Source organism: Aotus nancymaae, unplaced genomic scaffold (genome assembly GCF_030222135.1).
Source record: "Aotus nancymaae isolate 86718 unplaced genomic scaffold, 86718_ANA_hifiasm-v0.15.2.pri h1tg000028l, whole genome shotgun sequence".
Classification (NCBI taxonomy): domain Eukaryota; kingdom Metazoa; phylum Chordata; class Mammalia; order Primates; family Aotidae; genus Aotus; species Aotus nancymaae.
This window is the reverse complement of record NW_026988441.1, coordinates 30,966,967-30,984,101: the sequence shown is the minus strand read 5'-3', so window position 1 is coordinate 30,984,101 and position 17,135 is coordinate 30,966,967. Positions and strand designations below refer to the sequence as shown.

At 52.9% G+C, this 17,135-nt stretch overlaps 1 protein-coding gene and 1 non-coding gene across 6 annotated transcripts in view; both read right to left on the bottom strand.

Moving 5' to 3' along the window:
- Positions 1-17,135, bottom strand: part of ADGRL1 (adhesion G protein-coupled receptor L1) — a 58,463-nt gene that overhangs the window by 19,993 nt on the left and 21,335 nt on the right. Inside the window, exons 2-4 of one of the 5 annotated variants that reach the window (XM_021675251.2) lie at positions 15,157-15,321; positions 9,314-9,527; positions 2,415-2,524 (exon numbers count right to left, since the gene is read on the bottom strand). In XM_021675251.2, the coding sequence (XP_021530926.1) occupies positions 2,415-2,524; positions 9,314-9,527; positions 15,157-15,226 (394 nt within the window). In that variant the 5' untranslated portion in view covers positions 15,227-15,321. Of the gene's footprint in view, positions 1-2,414; positions 2,525-9,313; positions 10,746-15,156; positions 15,322-17,135 lie in introns of those variants that run through there. The other 4 variants (XM_012457811.3, XM_012457808.3, XM_064381759.1 and 1 more) reach the window with 4 other exon arrangements.
- LOC135276914 (5S ribosomal RNA) lies at positions 11,629-11,747 on the bottom strand. The gene has a single exon (XR_010344462.1). It is a non-coding gene; the product is annotated as a 5S ribosomal RNA (ribosomal RNA).

Genomic DNA, 17,135 nt, shown 5'->3' with positions numbered 1-17,135 from the left:
TCCAGCAGGGAGCTCTGCAGGGTGGCCTCTGGCTCCCTTCCCAGCGCCTCACCCAGGGCCTAGCACTCAGGAGATGCTCAGCGAATATTTGGGGGACAAGTGAGTGCCTGGCCTCCCTGGCCTCTAGCTACCTCCTGTCCTCCTTTAACTCCAGCCTCCTTCTTCTGGAGGATCAGGAGTTAGCTCTGCCCCCAACATCCGCCGTGTATGTGTGCCTCCTGTCTCCCTTAAGGCTCAGGCTATCTCTTCCATCAGACAGGCGGCTGCCCATCCTCTGAACTGTCCTGCCCTCCGTCCCTGGAGCCCGCCTGTCTCTGTGGGTTGTGGCCCCTGGACCACACTCGGGGCCTCGGCTCCAGGAGGTCTCTCAGCTCCTCTCCTCCCCTACCTTCTTTCCTGCTGCTTGACCTGAGCGTCTCGTCTACTTGCTTTGGCTTCCACTTGGACTAGGGAGTTTTTCTTGCCCTTTATCTTGCCTGCCTCAAGAGAAGTTGGGTTCATGATCCATTATCATTTTAATTTCTATTACCATAGCAATAATCCTAATTGACAAGAGGTATTACAAGGAGTTGCAACAAAAGCAAAGACTACAAAATGTCCAGCACTCACAAGGGGCCAGCAACTATGCTAGGTACCTCATGGGCCGTCTTTCAAGAACCCTGTCTACAGATGGGAAAACTGAGGCTCAGTGAAGTGAAGCCACATGGCTGGCAAAAGCAGAAGCAGGCAACATTTCCTTTGCATCTAAAGCTCGGGCACACACAAGCTTGACACACACTGTCACTACTCCTTGCAGCTTCCCAGGGAAGGTGTTTGACCCCCCTACACCCCATCACAGATGAATAAACAGGCTCAGCTGGCTTAAAGGGCATTAGGACTATTACTGAGCACATTCTGAACCAGGCACGGGTCTGGGCGCTGGGGCGGCAGATGAAGATGAAGCCTCTGCCCTTGTCAAGTTTACACTCGGCACTCAAAACCCTGCCACCGGGAGCGACTCTGCGGTTGGCCCTGGGCCAGGAGCTTCTCACACATCATCCCTCGGATTCATACCTCCTTCCATAGTGGCTCAAAGAAATTAAGTCATTTGCTCGAGGTTTCAAAGACAAAAAACTCAAGAGCCCAGTCGAGCCTTGAAACTACACCCATCTGACTGCCCCTCTATGCTGAGCTCACTGCCTCCCGGCTCCCGCTTCCCTGCCATCCCAGCCTCGGGGGTCGGCCGTGTCCCCAGTGCTGTGGGGAGGCTTCAAGGAGCAGATGGGCGTCCCCCTCGGTGGTGGCTGAAGGCCTCAGGTGCTGAAAGGAAAGGATGAGGAGTAAAAGAAGAAAATTATGGAAGCACAGAAAGGATCCTGTTTCCCCAGCATCGAGTCACCTGTGAGGAGAAATCAAAGGTTGGCAGGGAAGGTTGGGGTGGGAGGGGAGAGGAGGGAGAATTACAGGGCCTCTTGGTCCCCAACCCTGACCTGCCACACTCAGACACCCTGGTGGCCCTGCTTCTCCCCACTCTGCCTGGAGGCCCTACCACCAGGTTGGCTACATGGAACCCATTGTGGGAGGAGAGGGGAAGGGATAACGGGAAGGAGGGAGGAAGGAGAGAGGGCAGGAAAAAGGTGATGTCAAGGGCAAGGTGCTGAGGAGGAGAGACCCTGTCTTTGTCTGCTCCCCTTGGTCAGGTGCAAGACAGCCAGGCTTCTGGCTCCCCAGATCACTTTCCTCAGGCCACCCTCAGTCAAACATGGCGGCACTTCCTTTGCAGACAGGAAGTGCTACATGATAATGGGGAAACCAATGGGGAGCTATGAATCTCTTGAAAATGTCTCCCAGGCCTTCACCCTGGATCTGCCACTAGGCCTCAAAGGGTGGTCTGCCACTCTATGGGTTTATAGTCTAGCTTCCATGACTGGGAAGGGGCGTGTGGGGAGTGAGGGTGCCTACAGAAAGGAGAGGTGTTGAGAGGGGCAGTGGGGTGAGTGAGAGGAAGAGAAGGTGGATGAGAAGGGTCAGAAAAGGAAGGGATGTAAGAAGAGGAGGGAGGCAGATGGGCGAGGAAAGTATCGAGGCCAAGGGAGAAGAGAGAGATGTAAGTGTGCCAGGCAGCACACAGGACCACGGCCTGGAAGTGTGGAAATGAGCACAGGGTGCATGAAGAAGCAGGGTGAGGGGGCCGGGGTAAGGAGAGCTGGAAAAGGTGCTCCCACAGGAGGGAACAGTCTGTGAGGCGGGGGAGCAGGCACTGAGTGTGGACAGTGGTGTCTGGGAGAAGAGAATGTGTGTTGGAGAGAGCAGGCCTGGCTGTCCCGTGCCCAGGCCCCATGCATGTGCGCACTTGTGTGATGGGTCAAGGTGTCTCCTCCTCACTCTCTCATGGGGGAAGGGCCCGTGTCCGCACAAGGAACAAGATGACTCACTGTAGGGGACACAGTCGTACTGCACCTCCAGGTACTTGTAGGTCCCAGGACAGGGGTCAGGAAAGGCATCCGAGCCGGCAACCACCACGCACTGGGTGCGGTTGTTACACCTGCGGAAGAGAGACAGGGCATTGGGAAAGAAAGACATGGAACGGGCTGAGAGCAGGCTGGGAGTGGTGCATGTTCCAAGTCAGGGTGTCATAGACTCCCCCAAATTGGGAAGAGGCAGTGGAGCTGAAAACCAAGTGATACAGTTTGGATCTGTGTCCACACCCAAATCTTATGTTCAATTGTGATCTCCAATGTTGGAGGTGGGGCCTAGTGGGAGGTGACTGGATGGTAGGGGCGGTTTCTAATGAATGGTTTAGCACCATCCTCTTGGTGCTGCTGATATCTGGTTGTTTAAAAGTGTGTAGCACTTCCCCCGCTCTTTTTTTTTATTTTTTATTTTTTTGAGACGAAGTGTCCCTCTGTCGCCCAAGCTGGAGTGCAGTGATACAATTTCAGCTCACTGCAACCTCCACCTCCCAGGTTTAAACAGTTCTCTGCCTTAGCCTCCTGAGTAGCTAGGATTACAGGTGCGTGCCACCACGCCCAGCTAATTTTTTTGTATTTTTAGTAGAGATGGAGTTACGCTATCTTGGCCAGGCTGGTCTTGAACTGACCTCGTGATCCACCCGCCTCGGGCTCCCAAAGTGCTGGGATTACAGGCATGAGCCACCACGCCCAGCTCCCCACCCCGACTTCGGCCATGTAAGACATGCCTGCTTCCCCTTCGCCTTCTGCTAGCATTGTAAGTTTCCTGAGGCTCCCCAGAAGCAGAAGCCACTATGCTTCCTGTACAGCCTGCAGAACTATGAGCCAATTATACCTCTTTACTTTATAAACTACCCAATCTCAGGTATTCATAGCAGTGTAAGAGCAGGCTAATACAACAAGCCCAGAAGCCTTGTGTGGGCACTGTTTTCCGTTTCCTGCCTGCTCTCTCTTTCCCATCAGGGTTCTTCTACTTTCAGCCCCAGCACAGCATCATGCTCAGGGCTGAGGAGGAGGAGTCACCCCCTAAACAGTGCTTTCCTGGCCACTCCTCATCACTTTCATTCTGAGTATAGCCAACAATATTATATCCTTGGCAGTTTTCTTTAAATGGACTTTAAAGCCCCTTAATTGTTCAATGGAGAGTAATACATGTGAAGCCATGCACGTGAGGTGGTGCCTCTGCAGACATACGATCAATGAACTGTTCAGTGTCCAGCTGTGTCCACTTCACACCATCTCGTGGTCACGTCCTACCCTTTGGACAGTGCTGCTGTGCAGACTTATAGCCAGGGCAGCCAGGGAGTGCGTCTCCTGGGAAAAGCCATTCTCAGTTCCCAAGAGGGAACTCCTCCAAGTCACTGTCAACTTCCCAGGGGGCTGGTAGCATGTAAGGGGGAACGTATTTAACAACAACAAAAAGATGCGTCTCCTCTGCTGTCCGTCTCTCTGTCCCCTCTGTCAGGGTCTCTGTTCCTTGCAGCAGGCTGGGGCCAGGCCAAGCAGGACACGGGCATGGACACAGTTTGAGAGGTTTCCAGACAGGTATGGGGCAGAAGAGGCCCTGTGTCTCCCCTTCAGTCCTGCTCTTAACCAAGGGTACTGAACACAAGCAGACACTCAAGAAGGGACTAAGGATCTAGCAGGGAGGGAGAAAAAGGTGGGGCAGGAAGGGACATGGGAAGGTCTGTATCCATCCACCTCACCCTCTTCTTTAAAAATAGAACACTGGCTGGGTGCGGTGGCTCACGTCTGTAATCCCAGCACTTTGGGAGGCCAAGGCGGGTGGATCATGAGGTCAGGAGTTCGAGACCAGCCTGACCAACATGGTGAAAATCCATCTCTACTAAAAATACAAAAATTAGCTGGGCATGGTGGTGCGTGCCTATAATCCCAGCTACTTGGGAAGCTGAGGCAGGAGAATCACTTGAACCAGGGAGGCAGAGATTGCAGTGAGCCGAGATCACACCACTGCACTCCAGCCTGGGCAACAGAGCGAGACTCCATCTCAAACAATCAGTCACTCACTCACTCATTCACTCGCTGGGATCGGGTGTGGTGACTCATGCCTGTAATCTCAGAACTTTGGGAGGCTGTGGCGGATGGATCATTTGAGGCCAGGAGTTCAAGACCAGCCTGGCCAACATGGTGAAACCCCATTTCTACTAAATATATAAAAATTAGCCAGGCGTGGTGGGGCACACCTGTAATCCCAGCTACTGGGGAGGCTGAGGCCACAAGAATCACTTGAACCTAGGAGGCAGAGGTTGCAGTGAACCAAGATTGTACTGCTGCACTCCAGTAGCAGACGATTCATAAATTTTAAGTTGTGTGCTGTTCTGAGTAGCCTGATGCAATCTCATGCTGTATGTGACGTGTCCACGCTGGATCTGCTCCCTGTCTGTTGTCGCTAGTGGTCATCTCATTTATCTGTCAACTGTCAACAGTATCACAGTGCTTATGGTCAAGTAGCCCTTATTTTATGTAACAATAATTTACTACTAAAATTTATTATTGTTGTTAGTCTCTTACTGTACCTATTTTATTATTATTATTTTTGAAACAGGGTCTCACTCTGTCACTGAGGCTGGAGTGCAGTGGTACAATCTTGGCTAAATGCAGCCTCAGCCTCCCAGCCTGAAGTGACCTTCCAGCCTCTGCCTCTCAAGTAGCTGGGACTACAGGTATGTGCCACCACACCCTGCTAATTTTTGTATTTTTAATAGAGACGGGGTTTTGCCATGTTGCCTAGGCTGGTCTCAAACTCCTGGGTTCAAACAATTTACCCACCTCACCTCCCAGAGTGCTGGGATTACAATCGTGAGCCATCACACCCAGCCTATTTTATTTTATTATTATTATTGTTTAGACAGGGTCTTACTCTGTTGCCCAGGATGGAGAGCAGTGGTGTGATCATGGCTCACTTCAGCCTCTACTTCCCAGGCTCAGGTTATTCTCCTGCCTCAGCCTCCTGAGTAGCTGGGACTACAGGCATGCACCACCATGCCCAGCTAATTTGTTTGTATTTTTAGTAGAGACGGGTTTTTGCCATGTTGCCCAGGTTGGTCTCAAACTCCTGGGCTCAAGCGATCAGCTGGTCTCGGCCTCCCAAAGTGCTGGTATTACAGGCATGAGCCACCGCATTCAGCTGTGCCTAATTTGTAAATTAAACTTTATTATAGTTAGGGATGTATAGGAGAAAACATGGTATATGTAAGGTTCAGTTGATCTCTGCAGTTTTAGGCATCCACTGGGGTTCTTGGAGCATTTCCCCAGTGGATAAGGGGGGACTACTATACCCAAAATAATTTAAAACCAGTGTTACAGCAGATCTTTGTACATGCATGCTCCAAGCAGCATTATTCACAATCACCAAAAAGTGGAGGCAGTCCAAATGTCCACCAACAAGTGAATACCTAGGCTAGGCGCAGTGGCTCATGACCATAATCCCAGCACTTTGGGAGGCGAAGGCTGGCAGATCAATCGAGGTCAGAAGTTTGAGACCAGCCTGGTCAATATGGCGAAACCCTGTCTTTACTAAAAACACAAAAAATTAGCCAGGTGTGGTGGTGCATGCTCGTAGTCCCAGCTACTTGGGAGGCTGAAGCAGGAGAATTACTTGAATCCAGAAAGTGGAAGTTGCGGTGAGCTGAGATTGTGCCATTGCACTCCAGCCTGGGGGACAGAGCGAGACTTCATCTCAAAAAAAAAAAAAAAGCCTCCAGGCTTGGATATAGAGCAGCGGGGGTTGGGAACTCAACGGAAAAGAGACAGGACTGAGGCCCCCCTGCAAATCCTTCTGGATGTGACTCCAGAGGCATCATCGTACTCCCTCAGCCCCAGTTAACTGTTCTGCACAGCATTCCCCATGGAGACTGGAATTGGGCCAGATGCTGTACTAGGTGCTAGAGAGATGATGAGAAGAATGCAGTCCCCCAAAGCTGGTGTTGAATGAAGTCAGCAGGGAGAATTTGGAGAGGCAGGAGGGAGAGGGCTCCCAGGGAGGGGGTGCACAGCCTAACCAAAGGCTGGAGCCACGCAGGGGTGTCAGGAGATAGGAAGCGGGGAAGAGGGGCAAGATTGCTGGAAGGGAATGGCAGTTTAAGAGACAGACAGAGAAGAGGAGGAGATGATGAGGCTCCTCCAGCCCAGCCCAGCTGTCTCAGCCACCTGAACACTCTCATCCCCTGGCCAAACCTCTCCTGCTCTCCTGGAGCTCTCAGTGACCCCCAGTAACACATTTTTTTTTTTTTTTTGAGACAAAGTCTTGCTCTGTCACCTAGGCAGGAGTGCAGTGGCGTGATCTTGGCTCCCTGCAACATCTGCCTCCCAGGTTCAAGCGATTCTCCTGCCTCAGCCTCCCGAGTAGCTGGGACTACAGGTGCACGCCACCATTCCTGGCTAATTTTTGCATTTTTAGCAGAGACAGGGTTTCACCATGTTGGCCAGGGTGGTCTCAAAACTCCGGACCTCAGCTGATCCACCCGCCTCGGCCTCCCAAAGTGCTGGGATTACAGGCATGAGCCACCCACCTGGCCTGTCTTTTTGTTGTTGTTGTTGTTTTTAAGAGACAGGGTCTTGCTCAGTCACCCAGGATGGAGTGCAGTGCTGGGATCATAGCTCACTGAAGCCTCAAACTCTGGGCTCAAGTGATCCTCCTGCATCAGTCATCTGAGTAGCTGGGACCACAGCCATACACCAATGTGACTGGCTAATTTATTTTTTAGTTTTTAGTAGAGACAGGGTCTCGCTATGTTGCCCAGGCTGGTCTTGAACTCCTGGCCTAAAGCGATCCCCCTACCTCGGGCTCCCAAAGTGCTAGGATTCGTTCAGCCTGGGTGTAATTTGAAGGAAGGGCTGATGGGCTCTATATGGACTGACTGCGGGTGCAAGAGAGGCTTGTGAAGATTTGCACACGTGATGCCTCAGCCTGGGGCAACCCCTCCAAGCTCACACACACAGTCACACACTCAAAGAAATACAAATACACTCCCAGTCAACCACACACACTCATCCACATACACACATCTACCCACAGACACACTTAAACACACAAAGACACAGCCACACCCATCCACCCACCCCCACAGATGCTCACCCATCCACCCCACCACTCAGACATGAAAACACACACCTGTCAGTCACACACACTAACACACATGCTCACACCCACACCTGCTCACATACACTTAAACATACTCGAACACTCAGACCTATAACTACATATTCACCCACAAATACGTACACCCATATTCACACACACACCCCCCACACCCACCCACCCAGATACACACTCCAATACACAGTCACTCATAGACACTCAGACACAAAGACATATGCTTAGTCACGTATATCTGCACACACTCACACCTATTCACACACACTTAAAGACAGTCACAAAAACACATTTAATCACACATTCAAAAACGCACACACACTCATACTCAAATACACTGGCTGGGCACGGCGGCTCAAACCTGTAATCCCAGCACTTCAGGAGGTCAAGTCGGGTGGGCGAATCACCTGAGGTCAGGAGTTCAAGACCAGCCTCGGCAACATGGTGAAACCCTGTCTCTACAAGAATACAAAAATTATCCAGGCATAATGGTGGGTGCCTGTAATCCCAGCTACTCGGGAGGCTGAGGCAAGAGAATTGCTTGAACCCTGGAGGTGGAGGTTGCAGTCAGCTGAGATTGCACCACTGCACTCCAGCCTGGGCGAGGGAGTGAGATTCTGTCTCAGGAAAAAAAAAATACACACAGTCACACTTACAGATACATGCAATCACAGACACATTCCGTTAGTCTTGCACCCTCAAGCACTCACCCCATACACAATCACTCACACACCTGTGCTTCCATCATCTGTGCTCAGGTGTCTCCTCCCTGGAGAAGCCTGATGACCTCTCAGATCTCGGATGGTGGGTGTGGTGGCTCATGCCTGTCATCCCAGCACTTTGAGAGGCTGAGGCAGGAGGACTGCTTGAGGTCAGGAGTTCAAGACCAGCCTGGGCAACATAGAAGACCCACTTCTACCAAAAATAAAATAAAATTAGCCAGGCATGGCGTAGTCCAAGCTACTCAGGGGGTTGAGGCCAGGGGATTGCTTGAGCCCGAGGGGTCAGAGCTGCAGTGAGCTGTGATTGTGCCACTGAATTCCAGCCTGGGCAACAGAGTGAGACCATCTCTCAAAAACAAAAAAGTCCAGGATAAAGGAACAAGTCCTCCCATGACACCTTCACTCTGTCCTGCCATTCTTTATATTTTACAAGCTCCAAACTGCCCTGGCTAAGGCTGGGCGTGGTGGCTCATCTCAGGCCTGTAATGACTCCCTCCTTTGGGAGGTCAAGGCAGGCGGATCACCTGAGGTCAGGAGTTCAAGACCCGCCTGGCCAATGACAAAACCCTTTCTCTACTAAAAACACAAAAAAATTAGTCAGGCGTGGTGATGAGCACCTGTAATCCCAGCTACTTGGGAGGCTGGGGCAGAAGAATCGCTTGATCCCAGGAGGTAGAGGTTGCAGTGAGCTGAGATCGTGCCACCGCACTCCAGCCTGGGTGACAGAACAAGACTCCATCTCAAAACCTGGCTAATCCTGGGATGAAAGCTTTGGAAGTAAGAGGCTGGTAGGGGAGGGACTTGCCAGTGTGTGTATGGGTATAGGCCTGTGTCGGGGGCACAGGTTGGTTGTGGGGAATGGACTCAGTCTTATCCTCTGTTTGCGCAGGGCCCAGCACCTAGTAAGTGCTCAGTAAACATGTTGAATGCATGACAGAAAGACAAATGGTGAAGGGGCGCACTGGCAGGTATCCAGTGCTTTTAGGTGTTGCTTCATCCAGGAACTGTCCCGAGAGCCCACTCACCTCTGTGACATGATCTTGAAGGCGTCCGGCAGGTAGCACTGCACATTCTCCATCTGGAAAGGGTCAGCGTCGCAAATCTTGTCGTCTGTGCGCCCGTAGTTGGCGTTCTCCACCATGATGACATCGCTGCCGGGGCACCGCAGCTCAATGGGGTAGCCTTCACATGCCAGCTCCCGGCGCATCAGCCCGAACGGGAGCCCTGCCCGGCTCAGGCCTGCAGGGAGGGTTGGGGACGGTGTCACTCCTGGGCCTGGGCCTGGGCCAGGAAGGAAAGACCCTGCCTGCTGCCGAGGAAGCGCCACTGCTAGCTCGGCTGTGTCCTGGAAGCCGGCTGAGGGAACCTCAGGTGATTTGGCTGTAGAATGGGCCTCTTGGTGTGCCCACCTGTGTAGTGAGGACATTAACCCGGCCCAAAGAGAGCCCGGTCTCTCAGTGCCTAGGCAGTGACGTCTAAGTCTTTGGGATGCCCTACTTGATAAGAGTGTCATTTTTCCTGGGGCCCTTGGGCTACACCAGATACACTGTTATGGATTGAACTATGTCCCCCTGAAATTCATATGCTGAAGTCCTAACCCCCAGGACCTGAAAATGTGACATTATTTGGAGATAAGGTCTTCATAGAGATAAATTCAAATGAAGCCGTTAGGGTGGGTCCCAATCCAGTATGACCGTGTCCTTATAAAAACGGGAAATTTTGGCCAGGCGGAGAGGCACACACCTGTAACTCCAGCATTTTGGGAGACCAAGGCAGGTGAACTGCTTGAGCCCAGGAGTTTGAGACCAGTCTGTCTCTACCAGAAATACACAAATTAGCCAGACGTGGTGGCACACACATGTAGTCCCAGCTACTGGGGAGGCTGAGGTGGGAGGATTGCCTGAACCTAGGAGGTTGAGGCTCCAGTGAGACATGATTGCACCATTGCACTCTAGCCTGGGCAACAGAGCGAGACCCTATCTCAAAAAAGGGGTGGGGGTTGTTGCTGTTGAGGTAGGATCTTGCTCTGTCACCCAGGCTGGAGTGCAGTGGTGCGATCATGGTTCACTGCAGTCTCTACCTCCTGAGCTCAGGTGATCCTCCTCCCTCAACCTCCTTAGTAGCTGGGACTACAGATGCATGCCACCATGCTTGGGTAATTTTTAAAATTGTCATGGAAATAGGGGTCTCACTATGTTGCCCAAGCTAGTCTGGTCTCAGGCAGTCCTCCAGCCTTGGCCTCCCAAAGTGCTGGGATTACGGGCCTGAGTCCTCGCACCTGGCTAATGGGGGAGATTTGGGCACAGATGTGTACAGGGGGAAGACAATGTGAAGACACAGGAGCAGGCGGCCATCTACAAGCCAAGGAGAGGCTGGGCGCAGTGGCTCATGCCTCTAATCCCAGCACTTTGGAAGACCAAGGCAGGTGGATCACCTGAGGTCAGGAGTTTGAGACCAGCCTGGCCAACATGGTGAAACCATCTCTACTAAAAATACAAAAATTAGCCAGGTGTGGTGGCACGTGCCTAAAATTCTAGCTACTTGGGAAGCTAAGGTAGAAGAATCGCTTGAACCTAGGAGGCGGAGGTTGCAGTGAGCCGAGATTATGCCATTGCACGCCAGCCTGGGAGACAAAAGCAAAACTCCGTCTCAACAGACAAAAGACACATGGTCCATGGTACTTTGTTAGGTCAGCCCTAGCTAATGAATATGCTAACAGGATTTAGGGCAGGAGCTCTGAGTCACGTGATCTCAGCTGATCTCTAGAGGTGATAGAGATGGAGCTCAGGCCTGTAGGTAGAGCTGAGCTCCAATACAGACCCTGGACAAGGCTCGGGGGAGCCTCTCTGGTTGACAGTTCACCATGCGTGTTGTCACACATTGTTGCCAGGAGAGTTAAGGCTGTCCAGCACTCCACTGGGAGAGGGTAACTGGAAACTGCATGCAAAGAACTTTCTTGGACTCTGCCCTATGCACCTCTTCCCTTGCCTGATTTTCATTTGTTTGTTTTGAGACAGAGTCTCATTCTGTCATCCAGGCTGGAGTACAGTGGCACAATCTCACCTTACTGCAAACCTCAGCCTCCAGAGTAGCTGGGATTATAGGCACACGCCACCATGCTCTGCTAATTTTGTTTTTTGTGTTTTTTTTGAGATGGAGTCTCACTCTGCCCCACAGGTTAGAGTACAGTGGCATGATCTCAGCTCACTGCAACCTCCGGCCCCCGGGTTCAAGTGATTCTCCTGCCTCAACCTCCCAAGTAGCTGGGATTACAGGCACCTGCCTCCACGCCCGGCTAATTTTTATTTATTATTATTATTATTTTATTTTATTTTTTTAAAGCCTACAGCACCCGGTATTCCCAGGCGGTCTCCCATCCAAGTACTAACCAGGCCTGACCCGGCTTAGCTTCAGAGATCAGATGAGATCGGGCACTTTCAGGGTGGTATGGCCGTAGACATTATCTTTTTTGAGATGGAGTTTCGCTCTGTCACCTAGGCTTGAGTGCAGTGGCGCAATCTTGGTTCACTGCAACCTCCACCTCCCGGGTTCAAGCGATTCTCCCATCTCAGCCTCTCAACTAGTTGGGATTACAGGCATCCACCACCACGCCTGACTACTTTTTTGTATTTTTAGCAGAGATGAGGTTTCACCATGTTGGCCAGGCTGGTTTCGAACTCCTGACCTCAAGTGATCCACCCGCCTCAGCCTCACAAAGTGTTAGGAATACAGGTGTGAGCCACCAGGCCTGGCCTTAATATTTGTATTTTTAGTAGAGATGGGGTGTCACCATCTTGGCCAGGCTGGTCTTGAACTCCTGACCTTGTGATCCACCCACCTCAGCCTCCCAAAGTGCTGGAATTACAGGTGTGAGCCACCATGCCTGGCCTTAATTTTGTATTTTCAGTAGAGATGGGGTTTTACCATGTTGACCAGGCTGGTCTCAAACTCCTGACCTCAGGTGATCTGCCCGCCTCAGCCTCCCAAAGTACTGGGATTACAGACGTGAGCCACTATGCCTGGCCTGTTTGTTTTCTCAGATGGGGTCTAACTCTGTCACCCAGGATGGAGCACAGTGGCACAATCATAGCTCACTGCAGCTCAGCTCAAACTCCTGGGCTCAGGGGATCCTCCTGCCTCAGCCTCCTAAGTAGCTGGGACTATAGGCACATACCACCATGCCTGGCTAATTTTTAAAACTTTTTGTAGAGATGGGATCTTGTTATGTGGCTGTGTTCAGGCTGATCTCAAACTCTTGGGCTCAAGCCATCCTCCCAGGCATGGGATTACAGGAGTAATCCTGCCAAAGCGGTGGGATTACAGGAGTGAGCCACTGCACTTGTCCCTGATTTTAATCTGTATCTTTTTGATGCAATAAACCATAACTGTGAACATAACATCTTCTAGTCAGTTCCAAGTCCTTCTAGTGAATGATCATAGCTGAGTGTTCTCTGGGGGACCCCTAAACTTGTCATTGGTGTCAGAAGTGAGGCTTGTCTTGGGGACTTCCCTAACTTCACCCTACTCCATGCAAGAAGTAGAGAAAGCACGAGAATGAACTCATGTTTCTAGAAGAAACCACAGAGACTGGCTTTGCTGCTGACAGGGCAGATGTGAGGGATGGTTCAGAATGCAGATTCTGGGCCCTATGCTGGGTCTGCTGGATCAAAATCCCAGAGGTGAGGCCAGGAACCTGCGAGCCTACGTGCCAACCAGGTGACAGTGCATGCTGAAGTTCGAGAACAGTGGCTGTGCACGGTGGCTCACGCCTGTAATCCCATCACTTTGGGAGGCCGAGGCAAGTGGATCACCTGAGGTCAGGAGTTCGAAACTAGCCTAACCAACATACTGAAACCCCGTCTCTAATAAAAATACAAAAAATTAGCTGGGCGTGGTGTCGGGCCCCTGTAATCCCAGGTACTCGGGAGGCTGAGACGGGAGAATCGCTTGAACCTGGGAGGTGGAGGTTGCAGTGAGCCAAGATCAGGCCATTGCACTCCAGCCTGGGTGACAAGACAAAACTCCATCTCAAAATAAAAATATAAAAAAAGTTTGAACAGCCACCATTGTTTTCTCCCCAAGCCTCAGTTTCCCAATCTGTAAAATGAGCACCTACTGCCCCAGGTCATCCTGCAGGGATTTTTGCCTTAGAAAATGCTCTTGAAGGAAGCACTGAGCAGGGTGCCCTGCACACGGAAGGTGCCTGATCATTATCATCTGGGAAACCTCCCGGGTCACTGTGACAAGGAAAGGACATGTCCTGAGCAGGCTGAGCTCCAGTGGGGGACTGCATTGCCCCATGTTGGTGATCATCTTACCACATGGGGACCGAGAACTAGAGCAGACAGCCGGCTAGAGTGGGAATTCCATCCCGGCCAGTCCCTGGCTGCAACCTCGTCCAAGTCACTGACCGCCTCTGTGCCTTTGTCCCTCCCCTGAGGGGCAGAGAGGACAATTCCCATCTCACAAGGCTGCTGTGATGGCTCCAGGGTGTTAATGTGCACAGAGCGCAGTGAGATGATATGAATGCTAATTATTATTATGAGTATTATTAAGGCGGTTTGTCTGCACAACAGAGGGGGCCTGGCAGGGTCCATGATGGCCGGGGCAGCACCTTCTGTGATGCTGGTCCCAGCCAGGCCCTGCTGGGTGCTGGAGGGGAGCAGGGACTCAGCCAGGGGCCCAGATGCATCAATGTGGGGACCATCGCTTGTAGGTGCAGGAAGTGACCATCTGCAGTACGAGGTTTTGGGAGGGCAGTCGTGTGGGATGGTGACAGAGCCAAGCCTTTCCAGAGATCTAGGTGGGTACCCCAGGGGTATGGCAGGGAGGTCCTTGGGGTTTTTTGGGGTGAGTTGAGTCCCAGCGGGGGGAATATTTCACATGTGTTCCTCTAGCACCATCTGCCTCCTCATCTAATTTTAGCCTTCCCGGGCTTGGGAGGGAGGGCTGGGGGTGGAAGGCTGGCTCAGATGGGTCTGGGGGTGGAGGCGGCCCCTTCCAGCCCAGCTGGGGCAATGGGGCAGGACCTGCATGGGCAGAGAATGCAGCAGCAGGGGAGTGAGGCTGCTGGCCGGGTGGGGCAGTGCGAAGGCCCTGGGGCCCAGCTGAACCATGTCCCCTCAACCTTTGGAGCTTTCCCAAGGGCAGGGCTGGAGGGAGCAGAGTCACCCACCAATGCCCTTCACACAGGGATGTTGGGGCGGGCAAAGGGCACATCCCAGGGTGAGGGGCTGGACCCACTGGCCTCTTCTCTTGGCCTCTCACCTCATCCCGCCCTTGTCCCCTGCCGGGGCCCGCCAAGGGGCCGGTAATTGAGTAATCGGTGAGGGTGGGCGGGCAGGCTTAGGGCACTAATTGTGGCGTGTGCAGTATCCCAGGGCCGGCATAGGGCCGAGCCGGGTAATTAGTTGTTTTTAAATAAACGTCAGCGGGCATGCTTTAATTAAGCCTTCTTCCCAGTGAGAGCTTTGAAGATGTAATCACAGAGAGAGGGAGAGAGAGGGAGAGAGAGAGAGAGAGAGAGAGAGAGACAGAGAGAGAGAGAGAGAGAGAGAGAAAGAGAGAGCGCACAGAGCACTGGCTCACCAGGAAGGCCTGTCCTGGTGCCAGGGGCCACAGTGGGATGGCCCCTACCAACCTGGCCCAGACAACTTGCTGGAGGTGAGGGGATGGTCCAGGGGCCTCTTGGTGGCACTGGGATGTGTGTTACCACCGAGTCTTCCTCTGGCCTGCTCCAGCCAAGGTCTGGTGTGGGTCGGGGGGCTGTGATTCTTTACTGAGTGATCAGGAGGGTTTTCACCACTTTATCTGCCCTCCCAGCAGGGTTTGGGAGCCTCAGCCCCTCCCCGGCCCCAGCAACACCTACCTTGTGTGGCTGAGGTGACCAGGACGGCGGTGACGCACAGATTCCAGAGCACTGCAGCCAGGCGGGCCATGGTGGCAGCCGGGGGCGTGTCCGGTGCTCTCAGTGGCCTGTGCAGGGGGCCTCGCCCTGCATCACCTGGTGGGCACCACGGCCTGGCCCACAAGCCTGAGAGAAGACAGGAAGAGTGAGGTGTGCATAGGGGCCTCCAGGCCGCTCTCCTCTCCTCCTGCTGATAGCTAAGTGGTTCTGAGAGGCTGAGGTCCAGCATGTCCCTCGAGCCAGCCCTATCTGTAGGGTCCCCTCCAGGGCCTGCAGCTCACATCTCATCCCCCACCCCTACACCCAGCAGGCAGACCCACCCATCTGGGTACCTCCGGGCAAACACTGCCATCTCTTCCCAGCTGGAAACTCCTGGGGCAGCTCATGGGGAGGTCCCAGGCAGGCCTTGGACCCTCCAGAAGCCTCTTCCCCATCCCCCCGTCCTGACCCTGCCCGCTCATCTTCCCCACCTGCATCCTCACCGTGAGCGAGGAGGTAACATGCGTCCTCCTGAGTGGGGGACCCAGGCGTGCAGCCTGCCTTGCAGCCTCCCCATCTTGGGCAGGAATCCAAGCCCCCACCCCCAGCCCCCTGCTTCCTGTCTCTCGAGCTCTGGTGGCTAATTAGAATCCAGCTGGCGCCACAGATCGGGAACCAGGGACGCCCAAGTCCCCTCTTTCCTCTCCCAGGGACCTTCAGGGTAAGCTGGAGACAGGCAGGCGGGGTGGGAGGGGGCGCTGCCTCTCCCTCTGGGGGCGGTCAGAGGAGATGGGGGAGGGTGAGAATTGCGTGCCCTCCCTTGCCATCCTCTCCACCTGCTCCGTCCCCAGGCGTAACGGCTCAGTTCTTACTTTTTTGTTTTTTTAATTTTAGAAACCTGGTCTCAGTCTGTTGCCCAGGCTGGAGTGCAGTGATACAATCATAGCTCAATGCAGCCTCGACCTCCTAGACTCAAGAGTGAGGTGATCCTCCCACCTCAGACTCCTGAGTAGCTGAGATCACAGGCTTGTACCACTACCACCAGCTAATTTTTTAAATTTGTTACAGAGATGGGGTCTTGCTACCTTGCCCAGGCTGATCTCAAACTCGTGGGCTTAAGAGATCTTCCTGCCCAGGCCCCCCAAAACTCTGGGATTATAGGAGTGAGCCACAGTGCCCAGTCCAGGGCTCAGTTCTGACCAGTTTCTTCCTCCCTTATGGCTGCTCCTTCTTGCCTCTCTCCTGCCTCAGTCTCCCCAAATCCTCTCAAGGTTGCACACTCAAATGTCTGCTCTCAGCTCTTTGCTTTACCTACACCTTGGTTCTGCAGGCGTGGGCCCAGCACAGTGGCATCAGCCTTGCCAGGAACTTGCTAGAAACATACATTCTCTTTTTCTCTTTTTGAGACAGGTCTTGCTCTGTCACCCAGGCTGGAGTGCAGTGGCGCAATCACGGTTCACTGCAACCTCCACCTCCTGGGTTCAAGTGATGCTCCCACTTCAGCCTCCCTAGTAGCTGGGACCACTCGCTCTCGGCACCACACCCAGCTAATTATTAATTTTTTAACAGAGACAGGGTCTCGCTATGTTGTCCAAGCTGGTCTCAAACTCCTGGCCTCAAATGATCCTCCCGCCTCAGTCTCCCAAAGTGCTGGGATTACAGGTATGAGCCACTGTGCTAGCCAGAAACACACATTCTCTGAGGAAGGCTCTCCAGTGTGGGAACCTCTGCTCTGTCATGTCAGCTGTCATCCCAGCCTGTCCCATCTCAGGCTGCCCTAGAGTCTCATCTCAGTGCCATCATTGAGCCAGCACTTACAAATCTCTATGTCCAGCCTGGAATCTCTCATTGGAGCCCCCACTACTATTTCCCTGCTGAAAACCAAAAAGCCTTACAAGTGGCCCAGTTAGTTCCCTGACCCCATTTCTGCTCCAACCACTCCTGCTATTCCTGGACCACAC